Source organism: Chaetomium strumarium (assembly GCF_033439665.1).
Source record: "Chaetomium strumarium strain CBS 333.67 chromosome Unknown B0T15scaffold_3, whole genome shotgun sequence".
Classification (NCBI taxonomy): Eukaryota; Fungi; Ascomycota; class Sordariomycetes; order Sordariales; family Chaetomiaceae; genus Chaetomium; species Chaetomium strumarium.
Window position 1 is genome coordinate 3,256,615 of NW_026944431.1, and position 17,365 is coordinate 3,273,979.

Sequence of the window (17,365 nt, forward strand, 5' to 3'; positions counted from 1 at the left end):
TAGAGAACAGTCGGCTAGCTCATTGTGTAAGGATGACAGGTCGTGTGGCTAGCAAGGCTATCCGGGAAGCCTCCAAGTGAAAGCGTATGGCGGCGGAAGACGCCGAACTAGGCCCCCGCCTCGATGGCCAGCCGCTTGAACAAAGTCCTTCGCCCCTTCCAGTTCTGCGTCGTCGACAGTGGGTAACACCGCATCATAGGTAACGGCCACGGTGTGCTTTTGTTTTTCTTGCCCTTTTCACCACGCGCTCCCACGCCCGCTTCCTCCTCCTCCTTACACGATGACATGCGTCGACATGTGTTCCACCGCCTCCTTGATCGTCCTCAGCATTCTCTGATTGAGACAATACGGGCAACGCACAGGCCGCTCCGTGGCCGATACGGGCCCACCGCTTGGGATCGGCGTCAGGGTCAGGTCCTCCCCGTTGACGCTGCCCGCTGACCCCGCAGGCTGGGGCGTGGGCGGGATGAAGCGCGGCTGAGATGAACTCGTGGCTCCGCTTGGTGGCGGCCCAACGCTTGCCCTGGCTGCGCTGACAGGTGTCGAGATGGCGTTGGCAGCCGCGGCGGCCTGCTGCGCGTATGCTTGGCCCGCGATGGCGCCCAGTCGAGGAAGTCCATGCTCGGAGCGATCGCGCGCCTCGCGCTCGGCTGCGGCTTGTGCTTCGGCGTCGGCCTCCTCCTGCTGAAGGACGCGCAGTGCGTTTTGTAAGGCTAGCTCCGGGTCTTCGTCGGTGTACATGGGCGGCTCGCCGGCGGGAGGTTGGACTGCGTTCGGGTGTTGGTTTGGAGATGGCTGTCCGTTATCCAATCGACGGACGATCTCGTCGCGCACGCGGGCGCAGACGGCAAGGGACGCTTCTATGCCGACGACGCGCTGGACCGTGTCACGGACGGCCGCCGGAGAGACATCGGGGGTGATGTTCATTAAGCGCGAAACAGTATCAACAAGGTAGGGAATATCCTCGCCTGGGTTCTGGATGCTGCCGTGGCGGCGCTGGCGTCTAACCAGCAAGCCATAGCGCTTTTTGAAGCGGTGGATCCATCCGGGCGAGAATTCCGGCGGGCTCTCATCCTTGTACCGTGGTAGCTGGGTGAAGATGGCCTTCGCTTTCTCGGCCAGTTCCTCGTTGGAAGGATGTCGGCCGCTATTCACCATTCCTTGGTACCATATTAGGACGAGTTTCTCGACATCGGGCCAGTTACCAAAGCGAAGGCGCGATCCCGACAGCTGGGTGTCGCCATCGAGGCGGGCGTACTTGGGGGAGAGGGAGTGGGAGACGGTAGATTGCGAAATGGTCTGGTTATACTGGCTCTGGAACCAGTCGATGCAGGCCTTGTGGCTGGGCCGCACCGGCTGCGAGCTCGCCCAGCGTCGCAAGGCTCGCCGCTGGTCTAGCGTCAATGAGTGCCGCTCCTTGGGCGGCGGCGTGGAGACGGCCTCGGGCACTATTTCGGCCGACATGGCGACGCGACGGAGCGTGCCTCACCAGCGCGTTGCGCGAGGCGAGGATATTGCTCTTAGCAATTGAATACCCCGGGTTGGGGATTGCGAGGCTTGGTATTTAATGAGGAGTTGGGGGTAATCGAACTTGGTGATCGTTGTACTGAAGCCTGGTGTTCGAGTCGACGGGGGACATCTCGAGGGCTTGAAGCATGAAAAGGCTGGAATGCGGGTTGCCAGCTGAAAAAGCGGATCTTTGCAGCTGCAGCGCGTGACCTGATTGGTTGCATAGTCCCTGGACATACTGGCGCTTGCATGAATGCAACAAAGGAGCGCGCTCGACCTTGAATGCAAGGGGACGATTGCAAAAAGTGGACCGCATACGGAGTAACGTTATCGAGCCCCTAATAAACGAAGGTTAACGCCGAACTTGCGACAGGGAGTCTGGTTTCAACACCGTAACAACACGACTTCTAGACTGCGAAAAGAACTGATTCGGCGTATGGAATGAAACATCTCGCAATAACCTGAACGTTTGAGTTTCTCTATGCTTCCTCCCTATAGAGCAAGTGGCCGTTTTGGTGTTTAAATTGGGATTTTGGAGCAGACCCTGCTCTTCAAGTCAGGCATTAAATGCCCCTGCCACAATACCTGCATGAGAGCAAACCACTTCCAATCATGGAAGGTGATGCCGACGACCCGTGGAACATTCAATGGCCCGGATATCCCATAGTTGGACCCATTTAAGTCATAGTCTTTAAGTAGATTGAAGTACCAGTAACTTCCATCTACCGAATAGAAATTCCGGCTGCGCACTCTAAGAGTAAGTTTTAACTAGTAAGCGATATCTGACTACGACCTGAACTATACCCTCCTACACTCGGAAATCCCTTCCAGGCTTGCGAGCGACTTAGGGGGTCACTTGGTTTTCGTGTTAGGGTCAAACTGGTGGTGTACTGGGTCATATGCACGCAGTAGGGTCGTTGGGACAGAAAGGCGGATAGGTACCTACCTTAGGTAAGGAGCAAGAAACTCTAGTATACACGGTAAGGTAGGCACGAATCTACCTGTACCATTGAGTTATAGCTTTAGGTATACTCCAGACTCTCTTTGACGAATCTTTCGGCCCTTAGGACTTCAATGTCACTCGATTGGTTCAACCCGATGAGCTGATCTGTTGATCAAGCTGGCCTGCTTCTTTCTCTAGACTAACTACCGGGGATTGGGTGATGAGTCCGTCTTCCACAGGCCCATCACTGCGCTTTATAACAGCTCTATGTCTGTGTGTGTGTACAGTACTATACAATATCCTGCCCTGTTTCTAGTTGCGCTTCCAATACCGTGCTATAGCGTGCACTTTTCCATGTCCATATCCGCCGGCTTTGACGGGACTGAGAATGACTCTAAATGAGGCGCCGGATTCCGCTAGACGTTGTCTCAGTGGAAGACGACAACATTCTAGATACTGCTGCTCAGTCGAGCGAATTGAGCGGAAATTTGAAAAGTGTGGATAAACAGTTAAAGGGGAAAGAAGAAAAGGAGAAGAGTAAGTAAAGCAAAAGAAGGAAAAAGAAAAAGAAATGCTAAAAATGAGGAAGATGAGAAAAAGAAATGCTAAAAATGAGGAAGATGAGAAAAAACTACGGTATTGAGTGCTGGCTCCTGTCCTGGACGTATCAATTATCAGTCCAGCTGATATCAACGCTTGTTTCATGGGCTTTGGTAACAATGTGATCATCAACAGTCAGAAAATAAATCCGAGTTGTCTGCAGATGCGTACATCGGGCGCATGATCTAGTCAGCGAGGGAAAAGGGAGCGATCAGATATCTAGGATTACGAACGTATTGTTACAGATAATCAAAAACAAAATCCTACCGCCCACTTCAGCCGTGATCCAGAGTCGACGACATCCTCAGTTCGACTTCGTGCTCTTCCCACCAAGGGCTGACTGGATCGTTCCACCGACGCTTCCTTGGTCTGTGAATTGCTTGCCAATCATGCCCTGACTGCTCAGCGGCCCTCCAACCTTCTCGCCCACTGAGCCAATGGCTCCCTCCGCTGCGGTGCCCGGTTCTGGTCAGCGAGGTTCGTTCTTTGCTGTCTTGGTTGGCATTCAGTTGTTATGATTTAAACCACATACGTTGGAACTGGTGACCCACGGCACCGTCCTTGTCAAAGATGCCGGGCTTGTCTTGTCCTAGGTGGGCATTTGCGGGCGTGGAGGTTGCGGATGCCTTGCCTCCTGTCGACTTGGGGCCGACGTGGGAGTCTTGGGGGTGAGTTCTGGAAGAGGGATTCATCTTTGAATAGCGTCGAGTTTCGTATTCGTTTTTGGTATTTCAGATATGATTGCTTAGATCAAAAATAGATAAGACTGACCATGGGACAATAACTGTTGCATATATACCAGTCGGAAGGCATAATGTGTGACGACATGATGCACTTTGCTGATGATGATCATGAATGATGTCATCGGGGATTGGGTGGGCATCGCAACGACAGATCGCCAAGCCCTGATATCTACATACCTACATATGGGTACGCGGCGGAAACTTTGCTCCGATTACATGATGCTACTTCTTTCTGCCTTGGACGAAAAGTGATTAAGGAAATACCGTATACGGTATTAATAAATATGTGAATCCACTGCCAAGGGTATGGATATACCGCAGTAGCAGCAAGACCGCGCAGTTCTTGCATTTCGTTCACTACTAGCACCTACACATAGGGATCGAAGTGGCATTCAGGGTAGAAAGCTGAACATGGACTCGACAAAAAGTATTAATTAATATATCATCCTCTGTCTATTAAATACTAACTTTGTCCTAATTCCAATGCTGTCGACGTGACGGTTTTCTAAGATTTCCCTCTTCAAACTACTAGTAATACATAACGACCTCCCTCAAAACATCGCCCGCTGGCTTCGCTAGATCAGGTGTACCCGGTCAAGACGGTTGTGTGCAGCACTGCGTCCAGGTACAGGCCATTACTGACGTTGCATGCCGTGCCCGCTTTGATTTTGAACATGCCGTGCGGGCCGACGACGAACTCCGCTTCGGTCCCAACCTTGACGCGCACCTTGCCAACGGCCACCGAGCAGAGCAGTGTCTTATTCGGATCGGGTGCGAAGCTCAGGTCACTGCCTGGGGAGATAGTGTCAATGCGGAAAGCGACGTCGTCGCAGACCGGGACGGCTAAGCTGGTCGAGAGGTACGGTTTCGAGAAGGCAATTGCTGTGGACGTACGGTGAGTCTGAATCCATTTACGGAAAAAAAAAATGAAGAAGATGAAGAAGCAGGACTTACTCTCGGGGCCGGCGGCGGAGGTCTCTCGGATACGGCCGGGGGCAACCTCCCAGTCTTCCATCTCGAGCAGACCATCCGGCGCCTGGAAGTTGCCCTGGGATATGAGAGAAGATGGTGCTGTTTGACCCGAGGACAGAATAGATGGGAGAGATAGCCGGTTGTCCGGTCTGGTCCGTCCCCCTGTAGTCCTTGCACTTATATCCTTGTTGTGGCCGGTAGTAGCCTGTCCAAGCATCGCCGGTTCCGGGCGATCAGCTTCTACCTCTTCCACTTGCGGTATCCTTCCATTCACTGGAAGGGCGTCCGTCTTCTTCTGGGATAACACCCGGTCTTGTCGGTTCAACAGACTGCATTCCAGTTTGTGGCCTTGGTATACGCAGTTTGCGCAGCACGGATAGCGCTCTTTAACCTCGGAGGGTGCCGATTCCGGCAGAATGACGCAGCCGCGAAAGACACCATAGTTTCCCCTGCACTTGCGGCACTTCCGGCTGACTTCATCTCCGGTAATATGAATGATCAGTGCTGCGAGGTCTCTCGTCTCCGCATCGGCGAACACCTTGTTCCCGGTAAACTGCACGTCTCGCCGCCGAGGGAGCTCGAGGAGATGTCTAATGACACTACTCCGCGTGGGATCCCTGCTAACTGTTACGTACGGCTGAATATATGCCCAGAGGGCGGCAGGGTCGCCAACTTCCGGCGTCGTCTCCGTGTCGGTTTCGACTTCTTTCTCTTCAGCGTACAGCGGGGTCGACTGAGTGTGAGCGAGATAGGAGGGCAGTTGCGGCTTTGTCATAGGGCTGCTACCGTCCGCGGGGTCTTTAGAGACGACAACAGGAGGCGCTTTGATTAGGATCTTGCCACCCCGACCGATACCCGTCCGTCTCTGGTGGTAAACACCCTTGACAGTGAACGTCCCGTCACCGTTGTCGTTCAGGGTATTGGCGTAGTGCGCACGCTAGTGGTAGATCGTAAGCAAAAGCACGGATCGAGCATGGAAAACTCGTCCACACACCTCAAAATGGTAGCCTAGCATTATCCTTAAGGCAAACACCTTGCGACAAGTGCGTACAGGACAGATCCAAGGCCTGCCAGGGATCGTGTCATCAAGCTGGTAACCGGTAGGAAGCAATGCGCCATAGACATGCCCAAGTCGTCCGTTCTCATCTGGCATAGAAAATTAGTACCGGTGTCTTCGACGGAGGTTGAGCTATCGAATTGAGCACTCTCTCACCAGGCCACATCGTATACAGCCTTCCCGGCTCCGCCTCTTTGATCCCAGTCTCGACAACAGATTCTGGCTTTTCAATCTTCTCGGTTTCCTCGACCTTACTGCTCTCAACGCTCTGTCCGGAGGTTTCGGGGACTTCAAGGGCGTCGTGCCGGGCTCGTAGACGTTGATGGTTGTCGACAAGGCCGAGCTCTTGACGCAGCACACCAGGTGGCGGCCCAGTTCGTCCAGAGCGTCGATTCGGCTCTCCGGGTCCGCCACTCAAGATGTGGTCCGCACGCCGCTTGCCCCAGTCTTTCAGGGAGCAACGCGTCTGGCCCCAATGGTAGAAGCAGTTGGCGCAGCTGAATACATGCCCTAGAGGCTCGCGACTGGCTTTGGCAGATATCATGATGCAAGAACGGAAGAGTCCTGCACCCGAGGCACAGCGAGTGCACGGCTGTGGCGCAGGGTCTCCGGTCGCTTGAATTATAATCGCCGAAATATCCCGCGGCAGGCTGTCGAGGTACGGATGGGTATCAATCCAGCTTGTGTTCCAGTCCAGATCGCGAATTTTCGGAAGCGTAATCAGTTGCGGAACCCACCCATTCGTCGGTATTCGCGCCCCTTTATGACGGGTCAAGAAAGGCTGGAGATAGTTCCAGAGTTCTGCGGCGTTGCCATGTACTTCGACTTGATTGCCAGATCCTTGGCCGCTTTGAGTCGTAGAAGTGCCGGTGATGATGACGTCCGCTTCACTCTCGCCTCCGCTCGAGGGGGGGCTGGACAAGTCCTCCTCTACAAACTCACTATCACTGTCACTGTAACCTGCGTCGCCGGGTTGGAGTAGATCCAGCGACGGACTGGTCTCAACCATTTCAATATCCGATTCCGAGCTTCGCCGTGGCCGTCCCTCCGCTCCTCCGGGCTCATGATTGCTTGTTGGAGCAGGGGTGGTCGATCCCGGTTTGTCTTCCAGTAGGCGGGCAAGCTCCTCGAGAACCATGCTTCGTTTCCTAGCATGGTGTATCGGAGCCGTGGTCGGCCCCGCGAGAGTGGCGAGAGCATGGAGGCCTGCTGTGCCATTCTCAGAATGTCTAGGAGCGCCCATGGGTCCCGACGGCTTGCTGATGCCTGGACTACCGATCGAAACGCCTGCTTCTTGCTTGCGCCTCATCGTATCGATCCGGTTCTTGTGGACATGATCCATGCGACCAGAAGCCCATCGTTCTAGGGTGCACACTCTTTTAGCATACATGCCGTTTCCAAGAAAGCACTGGTCGTAAGCGGGACCTACGCTTCAAGGCAAGGCTAGTGGCCTTTCTCCTCTCCTCATCATTTGCATATTTGGTCTTGCGCGTGCCATCCAACGGAGTGATATCCATAGCTGGCGTTGGAGAAGCCTGCGCCTGCGGAGCCAGAATATCGCTGACAACCTTTGCTGGCTCGGGCTCCAGAGGAGAATCTTGCGGGGTGGTCGGCGTGAGACTGCGAGATAGTGAAGCGTCATGTCCCGTGAGTAGCTGTGGTAGGCTTGCCAGACCGGTCCGCTTCATCTTGAAAACGGGCTTCTGAGTGGTAGTTTCATCCTGCCTAGGCGCTACGCTAGCTGTAGTAGCACCCAGCTTTTCGGCCGTTTGGACCGCCTCTACGATTGCCGCGGGCGGGATTGGCGTCGTGGACAATAGGCTGGTAGTATTTATGGTCGTGTTACTTCTGGGCAGGTGAAGGGCCAAGGCGGGAGAGGTGCTCTGTGCCTTATTATTGGGCGCTTCTGCTTCATTGGCAGGCAATGGCTGCGAGGGAGTTGGCTGAGATGCCCATGCCCAAGAGGCTTGCGCATCCGAGTCTGCCATCGAAACGAGCTTGGCTGACTTTAAGAGGCCGTTAGAAATCTAAGGTAACGAGACGCATAGCCATTTTGATGATTCAAATAAAGGTATACACTAATACATAAAATGCCTTTGAGTTCCCCCGAGGCGTGCGACATACCTTCATGCAAAAGCCTTTGGGGGACTTGAAAGGCTCCGAGATAGCAAGATGCCTAAGCTAGAATAGCAAAATATAGGAAAGCTCCAAGGGATGGAGATGAGCAAAGAAAAGCAAACAGTGTTACGGTCTCTGAGCTTCGTTTGAGTTGCTCGTTTGTCAATGGCAGATATGCTATTAAAGTTTAAGTAAGAAGGAACGGCTAAGGCTAGTAGGAAACTGGGAAGTTTAAATGGCTAGGCTTATCAGAGATTAAGGCAAATTGGCCTGTGCCGTGCATTACATAGAGGCTGTAATCTTCCTGGCTAATATTATTCATGCGATTATTTCATAATACACCATTTCTTAACTCATATTAGATACTTACAAGTTAGGTGCTCTAAAAGCTAACAGTAGCCTTGATATAAAGGGCCTCATTTAAGGTGTAGGTCAAGTATACGCTTACTGTAGTATATTTTAGGTATGATCGTTCGCTGCTTAGATAGGAGGCGCCTCCGCGGCAGCACGTGACTGGCATTCACGTCATTGCAGCTGCTGACTAAGCTAACTTAGGTAACCATTCGTTGTCCATACACGGTACACTGCAGCTGTCTCCTCGCACACAGATGGTAGACTGTGCGACGAATGTAAAGGTTTACTGTGTCAAGCGCACTGAAGTGCTAGAACCCTCAGAGCTTTCCAGCCGACTTGAGACCTCGCTCGCCATCAACCAGCACGCACCAACCCTCCGAGCCCCAGCCGCCGTCGCCTGCCAGCACCGTCCGGAAGTTCTCGCGCGCAAAGGCCAAGACCTCATCATTGAATGTCCCAGGTTGCAAGAACACAGACTGGATGCCCAGTTGCTTGGCCTCCTCGAGCGTCTTGAGTGTCACATGAGGGGGGGTGATTACGGAGACAGAAGTGTCCTCTGCTCCCGCAAGCTCCGAAAGTGAGCTAACGGTCGGGTACGCCCTTCCGTCTACCTCGATTGCCTTCGCGCCCGGGTTGACGGGCGTCGCGGGCAGGTTGTGGGTCACGTACCTTGCCAGCAACGTCAGCGATTCTGTCCATCATCGAGGTCCTTAGGAACGGATTTTTCAAAGGAGCGAAGGACTTATCCAGCCCTGCGACTCTAAACCATGAGAGGAAGAAAATTCAAGTTCTTGGTGAAACATACCACCGGAAGACTAGTATCAAATACCCGTGTCAGCACAATCCCTCCGCAAGTGAACTAGGCCAAGCAAACTGAAAACTGGCGTCGGCACCGCCCGGGATATGTCTAAAGGTACGCACGCGAACATGAAGAGCGTATACTTCAGGGTTGATGATGAGGGTGAAGCTATTGCGTGGAGGCCACCAAAAGGCAAGAGCTTATCACAAGAGAAAGCCCATACTGACCCTTGTACCCAAACTTCTCCGTGTTGGTACTTGCTCCCACAACGGCATATTTGGGTGACTTGAAGAAATCCCGTAGAGTAGAATCGCTTGCAGTCATTGTGGCTGCAGATCTGGAATGCCGTTGAACTGTACGGTGGAATACTCTGCGCTGGGGCAAAGCTGCCGAAGAAGGAGACGGAAATGCGGGGTGAGCGTGGGTGATCAAGCGGCGCAGCCGATGCATCTATCCTGTAAACTCGCGACTTCGTTACATGCAGGAACCGTCGGTGACGACCTGTAGGTGCTCACTTTGGTGGGTTGGAGTTTGGGGATGATGGTATGTGTCTCACTGGCCCCGCCTCTTAGAGTCCTAGTCGACATAGCCCCCACCTGTTTGGCAATGGGCAGTCTAGCGAAGCCGTCATCCCCGATATCAAACTCCCTTCAAGCAACTTTTACTACCAGGTCATCAACGATACGTCTCCTTGGAATCCTATGCTGCCACAACGGACTCGGTTGTATCCAAACTTGTGAGAGAACGTATGCCCAAAATTCTCTATGTGGGTGCCACTACATCGGATTTTAGTCATACCTAATGCAATTGAGATGTATTGGTCCCGTGATTGCAGGCTTGGGGACAGGAATCTATAGGGCGGAGTTTGTTGGTATGTCTCCATTTGTCCCGTATATGCCTTCGAAGTGTCCCGTAGGCAGAGTTGTCTGACCGGCAAACGGCTCATGGCCTCTGCATGATTCTAGAAAGGTTGGAGGAAGCCTGAAAAGGACTAACCGTATGAAGGCATATGTGTCATTCAGCAATAAACATCACTACCTAAACCAGGTTTTGTTTCTTAGGCTACAGACAGGGCCGGCGCTCCGCGGCGTCCCTCTTTCGCCTGTCGGGGTTCATTGCCTGTTTGTGCTATCATCATCGTGGAAACGGGAAGGGCTCCCGGCGCCATGAGGGGATGTGCGGTTGCCCGGTGCGACAGCGGGGCTCAAGAAAACAGTCAGAACATGTGGGGCCACAGCCAAGAATCTCCTTGGGCGCTTCCCATCAAAGCCCCAGAACTCTCCCATCCCCGAGTTCCCAATTCTCCCACACCGCGTTTCCTCCCTCGCTTCCAACATAGGGTTTCTGTCTCGAACCACGCATATCTCAGATTCAAGAACACAATGGTGAGTGAGCCCGACGAGCAGTACATCTTAGCACATCCAAAACATGCCGCGCATTTGGGTCAACAGTCCGAAGGGGAAAGCCAATCGACCATCAGAACTGGCCCGCTGTTAGCGCAGAGGCGTGGTACAGCGCCTGGCAGCTAAACAAAGTGGGGGACAAGCGAGGAACCGCAGCAAGTGCGAACGTTCTATACACACTTTTGACGGCATCTGTTGCTTCGCGCGCGCTGTCTCAAACAACCTTGCCTTGGCTCTCCTCCTGCTGTTTTATTCCCGATCACAGCAATTGCTTCGACGAAACTTGCCGGGTCTCCCTACTACAGAGCGCAGAGAAGATACAATGGCTTCTAACCATTACGACGCACAGGCTTCGACCAACTACAAGGAGGCGTTCTCGCTGTTCGATACGCGCGGCTGCGGTCGCGTCGTCCTCGATAAGCTCGGCGATCTCCTCCGCGCCTGCGGGCAGAATCCGACTTTGACCGAGATCCGGGACCTAGAGAAGAGCGTTGGTGGTGAATGTGAGGACTCTTTACGCCACCTGGGTGCTTGATTGTGCCTCGAGACGGAAACAGCAGCTGACATCTCCTAAATAGTCGACTTTGAGACGTTCCAGCGCATCCTCAACCGGCCAGGTGGCTTCCGCGATCCCGGAGAGCCTGATGAATACTGTCGCGGCTTTCAGGTGTTCGACAAGGACATGACAGGCTTCATCGGCGTCGGCCAGCTTAAATACATCCTGACGAACCTGGGCGAGAAGATGTCGGAAGAGGAGGTGGACGAACTGCTCAAGGCTGTTGATACCAGCTCTGGGCAGGTGAATTACATAGGTAGGTCTTATTTCCCAGCACAATGGGACTGGCCGAGATCGTTTGCTGACGCCTTTGTTCAAACAGAGCTTGTTCGGACGGTCCTTTCCAACTAGACGATATGGAGACGGGACATTATGAGAGAGGCGCGGCACCTTTCTGAGAGGGAGCCGGTCTACGAGATGATGATCACGGAGGGCATTGCATAGGTTGCGTAATGGGCGACTGGCGTTGGAGTCGTTGTGTGTTCTGGGCTGTATTGGAACTGGGGCCCCCGGATTGGTATTGCTGTTGTGCTATCCAGGATTCGGAATAGGGTACCAAAGGTAGACATCTAAGGTTGACAGCAATGGGAAGTCATTTTACACTAGTATGGCCATTGATAAGTTGTACGAGACTTTTCCCACTTGCCGTTTCCGGGTTATGCGACGGGCTCCTGGATTCCTCGGCCTACTAAGACTTGGCATCACCTCCACTGTCAGTATTATTCCGTAGTATTCAAGAAACCAAGGTACGTTCCGAGCTTCCGGTCTATCGTGCCATTTCATCACCTGCGACGGCTGCCCATTGAGGCTGAAAACGACACCACCTTCAATTAAGACATCCCTAGAGCCACCTACTATACTTCAGTGGGCGTATCACAGAGTCCCATCTGCAGGCTCCCGATCTTGCCGCCCTTGGTCTTGCTTTGTCCCCCAGGTCTGCTGCACAATTGTCTGGCGGCTGTCCCGCTCTCTGTCCTTTCCACCTTCCCCGCAATTGAGCTCTGCATCTGGACCCCGCGGTCCTCACTGCCATCCCTCGTCGTCACGCTGGCGCTTCCCGCCCCCTTGATTCGGCAGGTTGTCTTCCTGCTGCTCCTGTCACTCCTCCTCTTCTCGGCATCCACCGTCATCCTGGCTGCCCCACGCATAATCCCCCGCCTTTCTGCCCTCTTCACCCAGCTCAAGTACAGCAAACACCACCAGAGACCTCCGGGAGGTGGTTTCACTGCTGTCTCGACCGCCCGACCGCCTCTGGGTTCGCTCACATACTCAACGCAAGGCTCCATCTTTGCACACGCTCCTACCGTCGACATGGCGAAGTATGCCAACCCCCCGCAGCCCCCGCCGCTCTTCACGGGCACGAAGGAGAGCATCGTGGCCGATTCCAAGGCTCTGTGCGACAAGACTCGCTCGCTGCTGGATTCCCTCGTTGCCAACATCAAACCTGCCGAGAACCCTGGCGCTGCCACCTTTGACTCCGTGATCCGACCGCAGGCCGAGGACGAGAACGTGAGCTCGCTCAGTGCGCGCATCCTCGGCTTCTACCAATATGTCTCTGGGGACAGCGCCCTGCGGGATGCCAGCACCGAAGCCGAGAAGATCATGGATGAGTTCTCCATCGAGTGCAGCATGCGTGAGGACGTGTTCCGCCTGGTCGACGCTGTGTACAAGCAATCCGGGCTCTCGGACAGCGCCGAGAAAGACAAGGACCGGCTGATTGACGCTGCTCTGGCCAAGAGCGCTGGACTGGCGGATGTCGAGAGCGCCCGGCTCCTGGAGAAGGAGAGGAAAAGCTACATCAGGAACGGCTTAGGATTGCCAGAGGGCGAGAAGAGAGACCGGTTCAAGGAGATCAAGAAGCGGCTCAGTCAGATCCAGATCGAGTTTCAGAAGAACCTCAATGAGGAGAACAACGGCCTCTGGTTTACCGAGGAGGAGCTTGATGGCGTCCCGCAGGACGTGTTGGATACGCTGGAGAAGGGGACCGGCGAGAATGAAGGCAAGCTCCGGCTGACTTTCAAGTACCCTGATCTGTTCCCCACTCTCAAGTTCGCGAACAACCCCGAAACTCGCCGGAGGGTGTTCATCGAGAACGAAAATAAGGTATGCTCGCCGTCTTGGTTATGAGGTAGTGGCCACTCTAACTAACGTGTGTTAAAGTGTAACCAGAACGTGCCCCTGTTCAAGGAGGCCATCCTCCTCCGTGACGAGGCTGCCCGTCTTCTGGGCTACGCCGACCACGCCTCGTTCCGTATCGAGGACAAAATGGCAAAGACGCCCAAGACGGTGCTGGACTTTCTCGGCGATCTCAAGACTCGGTTGGCTCCGGGCGGCGTCAAAGAGATTGAGCACCTTCTGGAGCTGAAGAAGAAGGACCACGAAGCTCGCAATCTACCTTTTGATGGCAACTACTATCTGTGGGACCATAGGTACTACGATAGGATGATGGTGGAGCAGGAATACAGCATCGACGAAAACGCCATTGCCGAGTACTTTCCGCTCAAGTCGACTGTCGCTGGCATGTTGCGCATTTTCGAGGAGTTGTTCGGCTTGGTCTTTGTCGAACTGACCCCCGAGGACCGCAAGCGCATCTCTCCGACCGGAAAGGCCGAGGATATCGCATGGCACGAGGATGTTATCATCTTCAGTGTGTGGGACGATGCGAGCGAAGGGGATGGATTCGTTGGCTACCTCTACCTGGATCTTCATCCCCGTCCTGGCAAGTACGGCCATGCGGCCAACTTCAGCTTACAACCGGGTTACCTAAAGCCCGATGGAACCAGACGGTACCCGGCTACCGCCCTTGTCTGCAACTTCAGCAAGCCCACGGACAAGAAGCCGTCGCTTCTCAAGCATGACGAGGTAGTTACGCTCTTCCACGAGCTGGGCCACGGAATCCACGACTTGGCAGGTCGCACAAGGTATGCGCGCTACCACGGGACGGCGACCGTGCGAGACTTTGTCGAGGCGCCCTCTCAGATGCTCGAGAACTGGTGCTGGACGCCCAGCCAACTCAAGAGCTTGAGCAGCCACTACGAGACGGGCAAGCCCATCCCGGACGATCTCATCGAGAAGTTGATCGCTACCAAGCACGTCAACGACGCTCTCTTCAACTTGCGCCAGTTGCACTTTGGTCTGTTCGACATGACCGTCCACACGCCCAAGAGTCACGAGGAGCTGGAGCAGATGGACGTCAGCAAGCTTTACAACGACCTGCGCGTGCAGATTTCCCAGATCAAGGGACCTGAGGCGCTAGGCGAGCCCAGGTGAGCCCTTCAGGCCTTTCCCCCCTATCTCGCGTTTGATATGTGTTACTGACAGTAACTTCCTGCAGCACATGGGGCAACGGTCAGGCTACCTTCGGCCACCTAATTGGCGGCTATGACGCAGGATACTATGGCTACCTCTCCTCGCAGGTCTACTCGACCGACATGTTCTACACGGTCTTCAAGAGCAACCCAATGGACCCCGTGCAGGGCCGTCGCTACAGGCACATGGTGCTGGAGAAGGGCGGGTCGCAGGATGAAATGCTTACGCTGGAACAGTTCCTGGGCCGAAAGCCCAGCTCGGAGGCATTCTACAAGGAGTTGGGGCTTGCGGACTAGATGTTCCCAACCATATCTGACTTGTAAAGGTCGAATTGTGTGCTGCAGCTTCAGACACTATTAAGGTAGCTAAACGCCTTCGCTATCGACGCTACCTTGCATGTCTCACACGTAACGAACTGGCATCATCCAAGGCGCTTGTGTTCATCATTCGCATTTTCGTGTGTAGTCAAGGCTGGTGGTATGCAAATGGTGTTCTTGCCATCACGCGTCTAGGACTTGCGGGCTATGGACATGAAAAAATTGCTGTAGAAGCACCAAAGCCCGGTTAGCTCAGCTGGTTAGAGCGTCGTACTAATACCGGTCCTCCTGTATGTGGTATGCGAAGGTCAACAGTTCAATCCTGTTACTGGGCATTCTCTTTTGCGTTTGCGGAGTCGGCGATGTTGTGAGAATTCTGCTTTCACTCGTCTCTTGACGGAAGCGTCCAGAACCCAAGTTTTTCGCGAAAACCATGTGATGTGCGATCGTGACTTTTGAGCCTTTGTATACGAGTACCTAACCTACCCTCCTCTGTCTGCATCTTTGATTAATGAGGAAGGGACGGGAGATGCAGTATCTGCACAGGTACGCTGTAACTCGAGCAAGTGAGAGATTGCGAGATTTTTTATGTACAATACATGTATTTGTGTGTTGATGCTACAAAACCAAGCGACCCAGACGGGAGCTCATCAGATACAGACTCCAAAACACCACGACGACAAAAACCACCTACTCCTCCCCATGCTCCAGTACATAAGAAGTTCCATCATAGTCTATCGTCTATCCCATCATTAAGACCATGCAGCGACCAGCGTGTCATTACCCGAATGACTCTATGGTGCGTCCCCCCCTCAAACGAACATGTCCGTGCTCTCCGAACTCCCTAGCCCTGAAGATGCGAAAGGGGCCGTCGTCGCTGCATCATGCGAGAGGCGCACAGCTGAATGGGTCTGAGACTGACCCGACCTCGTACCGATGTTTCTGGTGGCGTGTTAGCAATTGTCTGTAGTCGATGCGGCCGAAGAAAAGACTTACAATATCCCAAACACTTGCGTATGTCCCAACGCCGAGCATGATCATACCAACAGCAAACGAGAGGACGTTGGCAGCCGAGAGGATCAGATTCCGGCCCTCGTACCAGCTTCCTTCCTTGATAAACATGAACCACATGATTGCCGGGAAGTAGAAGGTGAAGCCCGAGACGAAGAGCGACGAGGTGATGGACAGCAGATCCGAGAAGAAAGGGATGGCGCTGGCAATGACCCACGAGGCCAGTGTGAGGGCGGCGACCAGGGCGATCCATGTCGCCCAGCCCGTGGGCGTGTTGATGTAGCGTGTAATGGAGTTCTTGTACACCCGTCCGTGGATGTAGCGCGCTACAACCGTGGTGTTGATGCTGCCAGAGATGAAGATGACCGGGATTGCGATTCCGAAGGCGATCTTGGAGACGAGAGGGCCAGCAGATAGGAGGGCTGGCGACGCAACGCTTGGGCCGACGAAGGCGTAGATCAGGGCGCCGGTGATGGTGTAGAGGATGATCTCAAATACGCCTAGCGCCACAATGGACTTGCTGAAGTCCCTGGGCGTGTGCATCTCGTCCATGAAACTGAACTGGCATAGCGCAAAGCTGTAAGCAAACACGATGTTGCTAATGGCAATGACGGCTTCGGCCAGGGAGAGATCTTCCTTCGGCCATACACTCCACGCCACAGACGAGAGACCGCCGACCGATTCACCGGCGCGGATACCAGTGGCGACGATGGTGATGAAGATTGCGGCGATGATTGACGCGAAGTCGATGTAGCCGAGGATGGCCATCTCGGAAAAGCTGGGTGGGATCGCGACCAGGAACAACACGATGGCAGAGACCACCGTGAAGACGACTGTGCACGCGCCGTTGTTTGACAAGTTGCCGAACATGATCGCGCCCGTCAGGACGTGGGAGCCGGTCGTGAATAGGAGCTGCAGGACAAACATAATGCTGACGAGCTCGTATCCGAACTTGCCAAACATCATCCCGCCGGCCTCTCCATAGTGCGAGATGTGCGGGTATTTCAGCTTCATCTGGCCGATGACATAGCTGCCGTACATGGCGACCAGACCGATTCCAACGGTGAGGATGACACCGGCCACCATGCCCAGGGTCGCAAAGGCACCCGGAAGACTGAGAGCACCGAGGGCAACAGCGGTCACGATCAGCACAATGGTGAGGCGTTTCCAGCCAAGCCGGTGAAAATGAGCCTCGCCCTCAGCTGCTTTCTGCTTTTCGTAGTCCACATTGGTAGGACGCACTTCTCCGACTTCATCGTCAGAGGATGGGGCAAGCACTGGTGGTTCCAGAGTCCCGAAAGCGTCGTTCTTCTTTTCCAATGGACTATGGTCCATGGCGGGGCTGATGGCGTCCATTATGGTTTGATGTTTGGGAAGGTCTTTTGTCTTGTCACTTTCGTCTATACCCGGTACGTAACGTGGTTTGTTGAGTCAGGATAGGCGAGGCACGGAGACTGGGTGGAGAGTGGAGGAAAAGTTGATACGGAGAAGGCAAATTCTCCCACCGGGCCTGACCTTATGAAGGGGGCTGGTGTCCGGGACGAGACAGGGTCCGTGTTCTTCACAGAACGGTCACCTGATGTCGAGGATGGGAAGAGAGGAATGGTAGGTTGGTGAGGGTAGCCTGCAGATGCGGGAGGCGTGATCCTTTAAAAGATCTGCAAGGCTACCCGG

At 54.2% G+C, this 17,365-nt stretch overlaps 6 protein-coding genes and 1 non-coding gene across 7 annotated transcripts; 3 read left to right on the forward strand and 4 right to left on the reverse strand.

The window, feature by feature from the left end:
• Positions 1–3,013: 3,013 nt before the first annotated feature.
• Positions 3,014–4,013, reverse strand: B0T15DRAFT_529875 (uncharacterized protein). Its single transcript, XM_062869136.1, has 3 exons — positions 3,585–4,013; positions 3,286–3,502; positions 3,014–3,209 (listed from the first exon to the last, which is right to left on the reverse strand). The coding sequence occupies exons 1-2, from the start codon at positions 3,742–3,744 to the stop codon at positions 3,357–3,359; spliced, it is 306 nt and encodes a 101-aa protein (XP_062723093.1). The 5' UTR covers positions 3,745–4,013; the 3' UTR covers positions 3,014–3,209; positions 3,286–3,356.
• Positions 4,014–4,223: 210 nt separating this feature from the next.
• Positions 4,224–8,178, reverse strand: B0T15DRAFT_529880 (uncharacterized protein). Its single transcript, XM_062869138.1, has 5 exons — positions 7,254–8,178; positions 5,981–7,186; positions 5,762–5,913; positions 4,750–5,704; positions 4,224–4,677 (listed from the first exon to the last, which is right to left on the reverse strand). The coding sequence occupies exons 1-5, from the start codon at positions 7,810–7,812 to the stop codon at positions 4,376–4,378; spliced, it is 3,174 nt and encodes a 1,057-aa protein (XP_062723094.1). The 5' UTR covers positions 7,813–8,178; the 3' UTR covers positions 4,224–4,375.
• A 205-nt stretch (positions 8,179–8,383) lies between these two features.
• On the reverse strand, positions 8,384–9,645 carry B0T15DRAFT_529885 (CoA binding domain-containing protein). The gene is made up of 3 exons (XM_062869139.1): positions 9,323–9,645; positions 9,102–9,111; positions 8,384–8,965 (listed from the first exon to the last, which is right to left on the reverse strand). Exons 1-3 carry the CDS (start codon positions 9,543–9,545, stop codon positions 8,614–8,616), a joined length of 585 nt encoding a protein of 194 aa, XP_062723095.1. The 5' UTR covers positions 9,546–9,645; the 3' UTR covers positions 8,384–8,613.
• A 1,175-nt stretch (positions 9,646–10,820) lies between these two features.
• B0T15DRAFT_553961 (myosin regulatory light chain cdc4) lies at positions 10,821–11,789 on the forward strand (the record flags this gene model as incomplete). Its single annotated transcript, XM_062870338.1, has 2 exons — positions 10,821–11,001; positions 11,077–11,789. 2 exons carry the CDS (start codon positions 10,821–10,823, stop codon positions 11,403–11,405), a joined length of 510 nt encoding a protein of 169 aa, XP_062723096.1. The 3' UTR covers positions 11,406–11,789.
• A 576-nt stretch (positions 11,790–12,365) lies between these two features.
• Positions 12,366–14,659, forward strand: B0T15DRAFT_395783 (uncharacterized protein; the record flags this gene model as incomplete). The annotated part of the gene is made up of 3 exons (XM_062864798.1): positions 12,366–13,157; positions 13,215–14,320; positions 14,389–14,659. The coding sequence occupies 3 exons, from the start codon at positions 12,366–12,368 to the stop codon at positions 14,657–14,659; spliced, it is 2,169 nt and encodes a 722-aa protein (XP_062723097.1).
• Positions 14,660–14,921: 262 nt separating this feature from the next.
• On the forward strand, positions 14,922–15,015 carry B0T15DRAFT_t90. The gene has a single exon. It is a non-coding gene; the product is annotated as a tRNA-Ile (tRNA).
• Positions 15,016–15,545: 530 nt separating this feature from the next.
• Positions 15,546–17,202, reverse strand: B0T15DRAFT_173595 (transmembrane amino acid transporter protein-domain-containing protein). Its single transcript, XM_062862218.1, has 2 exons — positions 15,677–17,202; positions 15,546–15,622 (listed from the first exon to the last, which is right to left on the reverse strand). The coding sequence occupies exons 1-2, from the start codon at positions 17,045–17,047 to the stop codon at positions 15,563–15,565; spliced, it is 1,431 nt and encodes a 476-aa protein (XP_062723098.1). The 5' UTR covers positions 17,048–17,202; the 3' UTR covers positions 15,546–15,562.
• Positions 17,203–17,365: the final 163 nt, after the last annotated feature.